Source organism: Myotis myotis, unplaced genomic scaffold, assembly GCF_014108235.1.
Source record: "Myotis myotis isolate mMyoMyo1 unplaced genomic scaffold, mMyoMyo1.p scaffold_m19_p_8, whole genome shotgun sequence".
NCBI lineage: Eukaryota > Metazoa > Chordata > Mammalia > Chiroptera > Vespertilionidae > Myotis > Myotis myotis.
This window is the reverse complement of record NW_023416390.1, coordinates 42,630,175-42,643,827: the sequence shown is the minus strand read 5'-3', so window position 1 is coordinate 42,643,827 and position 13,653 is coordinate 42,630,175. Positions and strand designations below refer to the sequence as shown.

Here is a 13,653-nt window from a genome sequence, read left to right as displayed (position 1 = left end):
TGAAAGTGCTTTGTGGATTTTTAAGTATTCCACAATCCCAAATATTATTCTTTTTGGAGAGAAGAATAAGATATGATTAGATTGGCCATTGAGAAGGATTGATCAGGAAGTGATGTGGCATCTGCCTCCTAGAGGTAGGAAACAAGCATGAAAGGCCTTTTCATTAATTTGAGTTGAGGTCATGAGTACTTGGGTCAGAAACATTGCCAAGGAAAAGGAAATAAAGGGGCAGATCTGATAAGAACTGGAAGGGAAAGTTTACAGGGCTGATAGCTAATCAGATGTGGTGAAGGAGAAAGTAGCATTAAAGACTTTGAACCTCAATGGAAGAAAAGCAATTAATAGAAAAGCAATTCATGAGACATTAACAATTTGGAGGCCAGTTTCAGATATGCTGTGTTGGACATCCAAATGGAAAGGTCCAGTAGGCAGTTTTATTTTTATTTTTTTTTCTGCATATGACATCTCTCTTTTTAAAAAATTCTTTATTGTTGAAAGTATTACATGTGTCTCCTTTTCCCCCCATTGACAGTTTTAAAAGACATTAGCCCTGCAGTGGTTGAGCATCAACCTATGAATCAGGCAGTCACAGGTTCGATTCCCCATCAGGGTACATGCCTGGGTTGCGGGCTCAATCCCCAGTAGGGAGCGTGTAGGAGGCAGCCAATCAATGATTCTCTCTCATCATTGATGTTTCTATCTCTCCCTCTCCCTTCCTCTCTGAAATAAATAAAAATATATTAAAAAAATAAAAGACTAAATTTTCATAATTCTAATTTAATGAATCTCTCAAAACTTTTCTGTGCATAAAAGAGACCTTTAATAACCATATCATTGATATTTTTAAGGTGTAGGAGAACAAAAAGCCTGGAGGAGGGGTAAACTGAATGTTATTTAGCTCTGCCAACCTTGACAATGCTCATTTAAAAACATGTAAATTAAACTTGTCAAGATAAGTTCCTAAGGGGCTGCTGGCCACATTTTACGAACTCCCCAAATGTCAGTTCACAAAATCCATCATGCTTGTTTTTCTATAATTTTATTATTAACATATGTATGTTCCATTTTCATCCCTCTTGTCATTAATTGAAAGAACTGGAGGTAATCAGAAGTGGCAAATATTGATGGAAATAATGTTAACTGCCTGTTATTTTCAATCGAGAGACTTCAATTTCTGGAAATCATATCACATTGAGTCACTATTAAGATGGTCTTGATGGCTTATATTTCACTCACTCCCATAAGCATAACTGCTCCTAGGTGGGATACGTTTTCAATTTGGCAAGTACAGAGACTTTTTTCTTAATAAATTAATTTTGAGCAATTATTTCTTTTAATTAAAACTATGTATTTTGGCCCTGACTGGTGGTGTTCAGTGGTTAGAGAGTCAGCCCACAAACCAAAAGGTCTCAGGTTTGATTCCTGGTCAAGGGTCAAGGATGCGTAGCTGGGTTGCAGGTTCAATCCAGGCCGGTCAGGCTCATGCAGGAGGCAACCAATCAATGTGTCTCTCTCTCTCTCTCTCTCTCTCTCTCTCTCTCTCTCTCTCTCTCATCTCCCTTCTTCGCTCCCCCTCTCCCCCTCTCCCTCTCTCCCTCTCTCCCTCCCTCCCATTCTCTCTAAAAATCAGTGTGTGTGTGGGGGGGTGGGGGGAATAAAATTAGGTATTTGGTTGAATTTTCAAAGTCCGTGTTTGAAAAGTGTTTTGTTTATGACAGAAGATGAGAACTAAGAATCACATGTCTTCTTTTAGTCCCTCGACTACCCGTCACTGAATAAAGGAGCTCAGGGAGATATTTTATGTCCATGTGAATTTTGTAGGAAACTAAGTCCATATGTTTCTAATGAATTTACACGTAACTCATCAAAATGTGTGGTTTTGTAAAAGCTATTTGATGTCTAAACAGATCCCTTTGGGACAATTTTAAACTCAGTTCTCCTCTATTACTTCTTCTCCCTCCCCAGTAAAAACAGAGGCTCACAGGAAGAGAAAAAATAATGCATTCTGCCTTGGACCACATGCCTGGATTCTGGAGAGCTCTTAAAAAGAAAAGAGCTTCATAGTTTTGAAATTATATTTTAGGGTCGCACATCCTCTGTGTACACACACACACACACACACACACACACACACACAAATACATAAAAGAAAATCCTACTTAAGTGTCCCTATAAACCTTGCTACAGGTCTGCAGGAGAGCTGCCTTGTCATGTCATTTTGCAGGGGTGACAATTCCCTCTATTCTCGTCGAGAGTACTGGCAAATCCCCCAAACTAATGGCACCTCGCAGGTGTAACCTTTCCTATTTGTTCCCCGGGCTAACCAATGCGCCTTCCTCGGCATCCTCTCCCAGAGGAACAATGCTCGGGCCATTTCCAAGGCGCCTGGCACAGCAGTTAAGCGGGGGATAGCGAACGCCCTTTGCTTTCCCCTTTATCAAAATATATTCATTCCAGTTTTCAAATGGCCGTTTTTCAGTCCTGAATCTCTACCCACACCAATTTCGGCGGGTCAGACTTTGACCCTGATTGGAACAAAATCTGGAGTCGGGTATTCACACCAGGCCGCCTGCACCGCGGCGTGTCAGAAGCCATCTTGCTGCAAATGCCTCACGCACCTTGCAGCGCAGCTTGTGGAACTGATGAGGTGAGAGCGCGGCGCGGCGCGCGGGCCTGGTAATCACAGGACTGAGGAAACACATACATCATCTGCCACCCAGGTTGGCATTTCAAGTAAAAAACCTTCACACTGTGTAAGATGTTGGACAAATGATGGCCATATGCATGTTTGTCTGGGTGCAGATGGCTCTGCTTTGTCAGAGAGGAGAGAGCTGAGCTCGGCTCTTTTTGCAGACAGTTTAATATTGGTGACACAGTTTATGTCCTCTGCAAAAACAATAATGGAGGGGAAGGTGACATAAATTATTTGCAAATCGTTTGACATATGCAGGGCATTGTCCTTGCAATAATCACCATCAGTCTGTCAGTTTAAGATATGAACCGTGCCACTGCCATTTTCTATCACTGTGTTAAGCTTTCACACGTTGTCATTTTACAGATTTGTTCTTTGGAGAATCACCGCGGCACAAATCAAGTCGGATTATGTTTAGTCATGTACTGTATCATGCACGTTGCGTAGATAAAAACAAAAACGTGCATTCCAGGGGGGTGGGGGTCTCCGGGCAGCCTTCCATGCCATATCTTGGTGAGGTGGTAGTTACTAGTAAATAAACCTTTCCATCTGTACCATTACTCACCTTTAGTTCATTGTTCAAGTTGGCGAGCTTACTTTGGAGAATATCGCCTTTCATTTCTCACGATGACAATCTGCAGACAGGTATAAGATGAAAATGGCTCATCCTAAGAATTTTGCTTATGTTTTCTAATAAATTAAAGAAGTTCATATGCAAATGTTCAATGATATCTCATAGCCTGCTTAAATTTTATATATTGTATATTGGTAATATGGGATTTCTTTCTCAACCTAAGAAAATAATTGTGGTGATTAAATAGTAGACGGCCACTTCTTAACATAACAATTTGTAATAGTTTCTATAGAAAGATAATTCATTCTTTTCTCTAGCTGTGGTTGATAAAATTATTTTTCATTGATCTTTTGGTAATGTTTCTTTCAGATTTATAATTCATGAACAGTAAGTTTTTATGATCGTCAAATTAAAAAAAAATCCTATCAAATTTCTTTTATAAATATAAGTTAAAATCTAGAAGATTTCCCTGCAGACTAGCTAGCTTATGGCACCACACATTTCAAAAATTGCTTCTCCAGTATGACTCACATAGTTCAAGTGTAATAAATAAATCACACTCATAAAAAAAAATAGTAGATGGTGTAGTCCCTTGTTTCTATAAGTATGAACTTTATGCCATATGGCACTTTTTGCTTTTTGAGTTCTTGATGACGTCAACTGATGTTGAAAATTGTGTGTTACAGCTTAACCATACATAGCAAATGTTGCAGACACTTCAGAGTCATTGCTCTATGCATGTATTTGGACCAATTGATAAATGAACTTTAAAGACAGTTTCACAATTTCCTACTTTGCAAGAAAACAATAAATTCTAAGGGCATTCAGAAATTGAGTACAAACATTTCTAAAGAGAAATATGATTTGTTTTCATTTGGAAAATTACTGCCATTCAGAGCTGCATTTGTCTTCTGCTACATAGCCCTTAAAACAAAGATTTATTGCATTTCCATTTTTGAAGTAACATTTTTTTCATTGAAGGTAGCCATTATCACACTGCTGTTTTATATCTGTACTGATAAGTGCAGTGAGGCAAGCATTTACAAAGAAGTTGTTTTAATTTATCTTAAATGATGCACTTAAATGGTGCATCAGGGAATTTGACATTAGGTTCAGATGATTTAGGCAAATCTTTATAGTAGCATTAAATTGGAAGTTTGTTTACTTAGCATTCAGGCAAGATTTAAATAAAATATTTTTTAACTTGATGAAGATGTTGATAAAATCAAATTATATCTATAGGCCCAAAGTATAAAGATGGCATTTTAAAAATTGTCTTCCAACACACTTAGCTAATCCATTTATTTTAGAAGTCGTTGGCAATATGCTGATATATGAACTCTATGTCTAACCTCCTATTGAACCTATTCAACTGGATGTCCCATAAGCATCTTAAATTCTCCAGTCCTTTCTAACCTGCGGTCCCTCCAGTGTTTCCCCATCTCAGTTAATATCACCATCTGTATAGTTGCTCCTTCGTCTGTGATCTCCTGCAACTTTCATGCTAACGTCTGTTATAAAACACTTGTATATAGTCAATTGTTTTAATTATTTAGCTTTTCAATTAGACTGCAGGTCTTTGAGACCATGTAAATGTTTACTGAGACAAGCTCAGTAAATATTTGTTGTACTGAATTGAGTCATCTTTGGCTCCTCTTTCTTTCTCATCCCAACATCAAGTATTGCCAGCTGTTGTTATGAATTATCTCTATAACTTATCCCATCACCTTCACGTCACTGTCTGTTTCCTGGTTTCAGATCCTCATTGTTCTTCTATTACTCTTTGCTAACTATTTTCTCCAGACTGAGGTCTCCAGTTCCTTCCTCTGCTCTAGTTGGGTACATGTTTCCTTGTGGTCCGTGTATTGCTTTCCTCTTCCAGCTCCAGGAACTGCATGGCCTTATTGTATGATTGATTATTTATGTCTCATCAAACATGTCTTATCAAACATTATTTTCTGACTAACTTCTTGCATAGAGTTGTAGAATGTTGTTCTTTAAGCTGAGTTGTAGCTTTTACCGACTCTGCTCGCTCTTTACATGACATCTATTTTTAGCTCACATGTCCAGATCTTGATTTCTCTTTTACTTTAGACTATTTACATATGGTACTTAAAAAACTTTTTATTATGCCAAATTTTAAACATATAAAAATTCAAAGAGAATACTATAGTGAACTCCCTGTGCTCATTGCCGAGCTTCAACAATAATGAACTCACAGACAATCTTGTCTATACATGCATTCCCATTGTTTCTGTGCGCCATTGAGTAGAATTAGATTCTAGATGACTTGTATCAGCTTTAAATACATGCACTTCTATGTTCATTGCAGATTATTTAAAACAGCTAGGATCTGGAAGCAGTCCAAGTGCCCACCAGTGGATGAGTGGATACAAAGCTGTGGTACAGTTACACCATGGAATACTACTCAGCCGTAAAAAAGAAGGAAATCTTACCCTTTGTGACAGCATGGACATTTGAGCATATTTAACTCAAGAAGTGAGTGGAATGGGATACAGATCTTCAGGAAAATTCCATTTTAGGGGAATTTTGAAGGTTAATTTTTCTGAAGCAGGTGTTGTATGGAAGGATAATTGGGATAAAGGTCATTCAGGAATTGGAAGGTTCCTGAGACATTAACCTTGATGTTTCAGCAAGATAGCATGAAAAATGCAGAGAACAGAAATCCAAATTTAACAATGAAAGAAGTCATGTATCTTATTCTTTTTGTACTAATCTGATCTTGTGTGCTCCATTGCAATTTTTAGTGAGAACTGATTCATCCTAACTTTGGCACTTCTCATTCCATAAAAGAATAGAATTATCTGCTGTCCTTTCAAATAGGCAGTGACACCCCTTATCCACTCATAGTCAGCTATGTGCACTAATTGACTAGGCAGTAGCAGTGATGGCCTGCTGCAAGCCATCTGCCCTTGGTGTAGGGAGAACTTCATGATACCTTAGCAAAAGTGCAGCATTTGGGATCAGTCAGACCTGGGTTCAATCTTAGCACTGCTGCTTCCTAGTTTTGCAAAGTCAGTTTCTTCATTTGTAAAATGAGTACATAATGCTTTCCAATATGGTGCTGAGTGCGTAATACTCTCCTTTCTCCCTTGTCTTTTACGAAGGCGTCAGTAATGCAGGTGTGGGTAGAGAGGCCTATGGTTTATTGCATTCCCTGTTCTTTCTCTGCAGTGTGCCATTGACACAACAGCGTTATTATCACTGTGCTATGGAAGAAATTCACATTTAATTTATATTTCTTTTTTCATATAATTCATTTTATTTGGAGTTAGATATAAAGAAATAAAAATAACGTGTTTGGTTTTTTTTTGATAGAATGGTATTTGTAACAAGAGCTTGTAAGTAAGCTGCTTGCTTTCATGGTCAGGCTCCTTGAAGACATGAACAGATGCAGGAATCTCTGCTGCTCTGCTCCCGCAGAAGCAAACGGGGCCTTTCCTGGATGCAGAGAAAGCCAGCGCGCCTTTTGAAGGTCTTAGGGCCGGAAGCTAAAGCCAAGTTATAGCTTGATGTCACTTTTCTTAAACCCCAACTATGGAGATTAAAAAATACACATACCTCATTTCAAGTCTTACCCAATAAAACCTATGCTAAAAGGCAGTTGACACCTTTTAGTATTGAATTATTTTCCAAAAAATCTTGTTGGAATCATTGATTCATCCACTGAGCATAATTCCTGAGCATCTATGGTGAGTCAGGCACTGCCGGGTTGCAGGGACATAAAAAATAAAGAGACGTTCTTGTGCTTAAGAGATTTCTAGATAAATAAAGAGAGACTAATGTGTGTAATAAAGAAGTTCAATCTTACTTTTACTTTGGAATCAGTTTCTGATTTCCTCATGCATAATGAGAAAAATAGGATTTTATATATGTTAAAAAAACATCAGAATATCTAAGAAGTATAGTAGATGGCTGGGTAATTTCCTTCGTCTCAAAGATAGTCGGTGTATTTGGGAATTAATTACATATGATAACTTTTGATCTTGAGTCACTTTGGTATTTTTAGTACAAGTTAATAACTGTGTTCTGTGTCCTTACAGGTTGCTATTTATAAAAAGAGATATATGTATTCTGCATTCTAAAAAATACATGTAAATCTTTTATCATGGATTTTAAAAATAATTTGTTTTTATCAGTGCACTGTTCAATGCATCTCTGAGATTTACCTTATTATAACAGACACTCTCAAATGCACACATTTCCACAGACACACCAAACCTTAAACCCCAAACAATAAATAAACCTACGTTAAGGTTGCCCATCTCGAATCATAAGGGCCACACTGACAATCCTATTTTCCTTTGTTAAATTCAACTGTGGTATGTACTTAGTCCTTTGTCACTGTAGCCTTGTTAGAAATGCACATAAACTCCCATAGGGATGACATTCTTATTTCCCCAGGCTATTACAAATGCAAAGGATTATGATTTTATATTAACTCAAGGAAATTTAACAAAAATAAAACCACCATCACAACATGCAATGTCCTTCTATTTTAAGGAAAAAAAACAAGAGGTTTTCTTTTGTACCAAATCTCTGCTCTCTGCTTTAGGACTCTTGGTCTTCAGGTAATATTGAACCAGACAAATTAGTTCAAATTTTGTTTCTTATCTTAGACTCAAATGTGGTCTCCTTTTGTGGCAGTGAACTGGTGGAGTTAACAGATAAATTATAGTATGCCCAGCCCTAGCCGGTTTGGCTCAGTGGATAGAGCATCAGCCTGTGGACCAAAGGGTCCCAGGTTGGATTCTGGTTGCAGGCTCCTCCCTGGCCTGGGCCCTGGTAGGGGCTTGTGCAAGGGGCAACCAATTGATGTATTTCTCTCACATCGATGTTTCTCTCTGTCTTTCCCTCTCTCTTCCATTCTCCCTAAAAATCAATAAAAAAATATCATTGGATGAGAATTAACAAAAAACAAAAACAAATTATAGTATGCCCAGTTAAATTTGGATTTCAGATAAAGAAAGAATATATTTTTAGTATATCTCAAGTATTGTATGGGACATATTTATACTAACAAATTATTTCTTATCCAAAATTCAAATTTAATTGGTATTCAGTATTTTTGTTTGCTAAATAGGGCAACCCTAGTTGTTGGGCTTAAATAATCAAGTAAAATAGTCTGGGAATGAACACTCCTCTCTTCCTACCCCCCCACCCCAAGCTTGTCTTTCACCACAGTCTGAGCTGGATTATGTGGCCATTTTCTGTTGTCTGGCTCAACATAAGACTGGGGGTTTTCATTTCACCCCCAACAGGTCACAATAGAAACAAAGTCTTCTTCCCCAAATCCAAGTCCAATATTTGGCTTTTATTAAATATTTCACCACTACTGATTTTACATGCTCAGAGTTCCTTTTATTGCATTTTGATGTTTGATTCTGTCTTCTTCATAGGAATTGAATCCTCTCACACAAAGATTAAATTTGAAACTTGTTATAAGGAATCCCCCCCTTACATCTGGGTACCCAGGGCCACCAGCAATGGTATTGTTCTCCTATGTTACTCCCATTGTAATGAGTTTACAATCCTGAATCTTTAGATCTACTGCAAGTTTAATTGAAAGAAGCATTTCAACACTAAGATCTATTATCCAATGAATTGAAGGGGGAAAAGAGAATAACATTTATGTATGTCTAGGACCCAAAACACACCAGATGAACAAATATATTGTCTCATAATTTATTTTGAAAAGGGTCTTGTGGTACAAAATGTTGAATAATGAAAAGTGGTTGATCATTACCTATGACTAGGGCTGACATCTTTAGAGAACTATTCCCTTTTCTAAATAAAGATCCACATCACAAGTGGCCAGACTTTAATCATATGGAGAAACAGAAGTGACAGGGTGAGCACATCCCAATCCTGGGCAAGCATCTGAGTAGGAGAATTATCATTATCAAAGACCTACACACTCATCACATGAGGGCAATATGTGTTTTGAAGATAACAGGTTGAGCAGGGGAGTGGCTCTGTGGCGATGGCTTCTTTTCCCTTTATGAAACTCATGTAATTCTCTTGAGGAGTCACGTGGTTGTAGTAAATTGACCCTGATGGTGACTAGTAAGTAAATTTGATTAAGTTGTAAGCAGAATGTCTACCGTTGCTGCACTTGTTTAGCATATGAGAATGTTTTGACCAGCAGAAACTTCTCTTGGTCTACATTACCCAGGAAGGGGTTCTTCCAGACTTTTCAGACTGTAGGGTTCTCTACGTAGCAAATCAACATCTGTCATTGATTGATTTGGGGTCTTTCCTCTCCCTTTTGTTGACAGTTTTAGCAAGCAGTGAAATGACCAAAAAACAAGGATCATATTTGACTCAGACTAATGAAGGTTCTACACTCACCCTAAACCTTTGGAGCTTTGGATTTGGTTTGTGAAGCAGTTGTATTTATGATTCTAGTTCAATTGAGCTCTTACTTAGAACATATTCACTTAATACAGATTATTGAAATGCAAGTACATTTTAGAAACAGCTACGTACCATATTCATTAAGCTGTAAATGTCTTCCATTTGCTGTTGGCTTATGCAAGTGCCAGGAAAGGCATGCTCTTTCCCCAGTGGTTCCTAGGATGCAGAAGCCCCATCATTTGACTGATTCTGTATTTCAAATGCCATCAAGCTGAAATTTGACAAAACAATTTATATTCTAGATATGTTTTTTTTAAAAAAAATTCTCTCTTTTAACAAAATAAATGAACAGACAAAACAAAAACAGACTCATAGATACAGAGAACAAATTGAGAGTTGCCAGGGGGTTAGGGGGCTGGGTGAGAAAGGTGAAGGGATTACAAAGTACAAATTGGCAGTCACAGAATAGTCATGGGATATGAAGTACAGCATAGGGAATATAGTCAATAATATTGTAATAACTGTTTATGGTGCCAGATGTGTGCAAAAATGATCGGGGGATCACTTTGTAAGTTATATAATGGTCTAACCACTATGCTGTATATTTGAAATTAATATAAAACAATATTGAACGTCAACTGTAATTGAAAAATAAACATATTTAAAAATATCTTTTATGTGCTTGGGAATATTACCTAATGTGATAGTTGTGAATATGAAAATAAATTTTTTGACAAGCAGGTAAAAATCAAATCTTTTAGGGGGACTGCCTTTAGCAGTGCAGTCCTGGAAAAGTAAACCCAGGAACGGGAATGTAGCACAAGTCCCAGCCTCTTCCTCCAGCCATTGTGGTCCTGAAGTCTGAAGGAAGGAAGGATAGGGCTATAGAGAAGGGGAGAAAGAGAGAGAGAGAGAGAGAGAGAGAGAGAGAGAGAGAGAGAGAGAGAGAGAGAGAGAGAGAGAGAGAGAGAAAGAAGAAGGGGACACAGGAGGCCATCAGGAGCTGCAGCTGCCCTCTGACGACTGCCTTCAATGGCCTGTGGCTTGAGAAGAAGACTTTAAATGATCATATTCCTGTGAGAGAACTTGGGGAAACCACAGGTACATTTTGAAGGAGGCTGAGCTCGTCACAGTCAAACACTGTTGTTGAACCTTTATTGTCTTCCTGGGCTGAAGAGGCTGGTGAGCTCTGGGTCAGTTGTGTTATCCATAAATAGCCCCAGCCATCCTCTTGGGGGGGGGGGGCGGATCCGAGCTGTCCTGTGTACTGATAATTGGCATATGTAAGACAAACAGCAGGACAGGTGAGAACATTTTTGCAATTAATATTACTCATCCTAGGAGTTTGCAGCCTCTACTTTTAGTTATTCCCAAATTTGCCTGAGCATAAGAACCATCTGAGACATTTGTTAAAATACAAATTCCAAGGCCCTTGTTTGGAGGTTTTGCAAGTTTTGGGTTAATGTGAAGTGCCCTGGTTGCCTGGATTTTGTCTAAATTTGATCTCTTGGATTTGATGAGCAAGTATATCATGGTAGCCTACTCATTATTTATCTTAATTTCACAGGCTTTAATACAGTTTCCCTTTTAGACTTTATTGGTAGGGAGTCTTAACTTTTTAAGTCTTCCTTTTTATGAAAACTGCTTCATCCACATGATTATTTTAGTTACCTTTCATCTAACTTTCTGGCCATATGTAGATATTGAGTGTGAGGACCAAAACTTCATGCACCTTCCCAGACATGGGCAAATCATTGAGCCCAGGAGGGTAATACCAAGTATTTACCTCTTGGCCTTCATCACTTCCAGACTCCATTTCTCTGGCTCACCACAGAGGTATAGAGTTGAGTTCCAGCCTAACATAACTTTGGGCCTTATATATCTTCTCTCTGTAATAATAAGGTTATATTGAATCAGGCATAAAGAACTCCTTTAATTTTACCTGGAAAATATAATTGAATAGTAACACTCTGTAGGCTAATTTGTAGTGCTTTCTGTAATGACAAAGAAAGAGCCTACCAGTATTGAGTTGATTTTTTTATTTTATTTTCTAGGACTGGGACTATAGCTGTTGACCAACGTGGAAAGGATTTAGCTAAAAAGCAGTTCCATTAAAAATTGTCCCAATTGCTCAGTGTAAGTATATTGGTATGAATCAATGCCTTGGGCAAGTGTTAGGTTATGACATCAGTTTGTTTAAGGGCAAGCTTAGAGAAAACATCTTCGATAGCATCATCATTGGTAAAGTTTATTTGGATGATTAATCAAAATACTGTGTCAGTAAATACAGCCCTAGACTAGAGCTTATAATCGCAGGGAAGGAGCTTACAAGGTGGTCACCATTTGTTCTTCTGTTTCCTTAAGCAGCTATCTTGATATCCAAGATGTCCTGTTTATACACTGTCATTTACGAGGCCAGGGAGCAAAATGGGCCATGTGATGGATCACCCTCAGTGGGCTGGCTCTGCCTGTCATTCTTGGTGGCTCTAATTAAAAGACGACTAAGTCAGGGGTCTCAGGCAGGGATGACAATAGGGCAGCAGTCCCCAAAATAGCAGCAGAGGAAAATGGATGTCTTTGACTGATTGCATGATGTCTGAATTAATGGCCAGGAAATGAGCGATTATTGCACACTTAAAGCTAGGCTGTTTTATAAAGCTTGTGGTGTGCTTGAAGCCATATACTTGAACTTGGGGACATTTAAGAAAGGAATTTGTTCAGTTATTGCTTGGCTGGATATAATGCATATTCAAGCAGTGCTTAAACTAAGGGGAAAAACACTTTCCGTTACTGCTGTTTTAGTATTGATGTTTCTAAAATAAGCATGATCTTACAAAACCTATTTTGTAGACACATGTAGTCTCTAGCCAGTTGTTGACTTACAGAAACAGCTTTTATGCCATTGCCTCAGTTCCTGATTTATAGTAATATTAGCTGGCATTTGAAAGTAAAGCTTTTTTTACTGTGAAAGCAAAACTTCTAACATCTTTCTTCATCCTTTTCCTTCTTTTTAAAAAATACATTCTCACAGCACTTCCATTTGGCAAGCCAGTGATAAGCATCCTTATATTTCTGATTGGTTCAGTGGGGGTAAAGCATCACACGAAAGAGGCCAAGGTCCAGCGTTTGATTCCCCCTTGGAGGTGAGCTCTCCTAGGTGCACTCCTAACCCCAGTCACCATCTTGTAATGGTGTCCATTCATCATGGGTGGAAACGGGAGAAAGGGTGAGGGTGGATCATAGCAAATCCATCACCACATCACCACTCCCGGAAACCCAACTGCTCAAGCTGGCTCCCAGGCTGGGGGCTGGGAGGGTCAGGGAGCCATGTTTTGCAAACGGCAGTACAGCATGCAAATGGGGAAATTGAGGTGCACGCAGATACATTATATTGCTGATTTTTAAATATTTGGTCCTTTTAATAAACTTCAAATCTAAATTATTTTCTCTTACTTTTCAATCAGTCTGAATTATTTTAGACATAACCCTAACATTTTTTTAAAACTATCTATGGGCACCTAATTATTTCTTAAATGGTCTTTTACTCTAAAAATAACCACCTCAAGTTTAATAGTTGGAAAACAGATGTCAAATGAAACCTTGTTCACATATATCTTCTCACAGAGAACGGCCTGCCTTAGAAGAACCTTTAGGGGATAAAGGAGAAAAAACACATAACAAAGCCGGAACATTGCACTAACTTCAAAAGGCAGATGCTTTTGGCTGGGGTAGGAGACGTAATTTTTGGCCTGGTTTTGTTTTTGCAGGACAGTTATTCTTAGAGTGGCTGACCTTCTATTATGGATTTCTTTCATCTTGACTAATATTGGCTGCTTTGCTCCCCTCCCCACCGCCCCCATTTATTTTCCCCTCCACCTGGTGGAGGTTGCCAGAACCCCTGCTGCTCTCAATCTTGCAGACTGTGCTGACGGCGCTCTCAAGGGGCCTTGGTGGCTGAGGTCCCCTCCAAACATCTCATGCCTATCACGCCCACAGTCAAGTTCAATGT

At 38.5% G+C, this 13,653-nt stretch overlaps 1 protein-coding gene across 2 annotated transcripts in view; it reads left to right on the top strand.

Moving 5' to 3' along the window:
- Window positions 1–12,692, top strand: part of MTX2 (metaxin 2) — an 81,833-nt gene extending 69,141 nt beyond the window's left edge. The window contains exons 12-14 of one of the 2 annotated variants that reach the window (XM_036319383.1): window positions 5,599–5,765; window positions 11,699–11,780; window positions 12,676–12,692. In XM_036319383.1, coding sequence (XP_036175276.1) covers window positions 5,599–5,704 — 106 coding nt within the window. In that variant the 3' untranslated portion in view covers window positions 5,705–5,765; window positions 11,699–11,780; window positions 12,676–12,692. Of the gene's footprint in view, window positions 1–5,598; window positions 5,766–11,698; window positions 11,781–12,675 lie in introns of those variants that run through there. The other variant, XM_036319385.1, reaches the window with a different exon arrangement.
- Window positions 12,693–13,653: the final 961 nt, after the last annotated feature.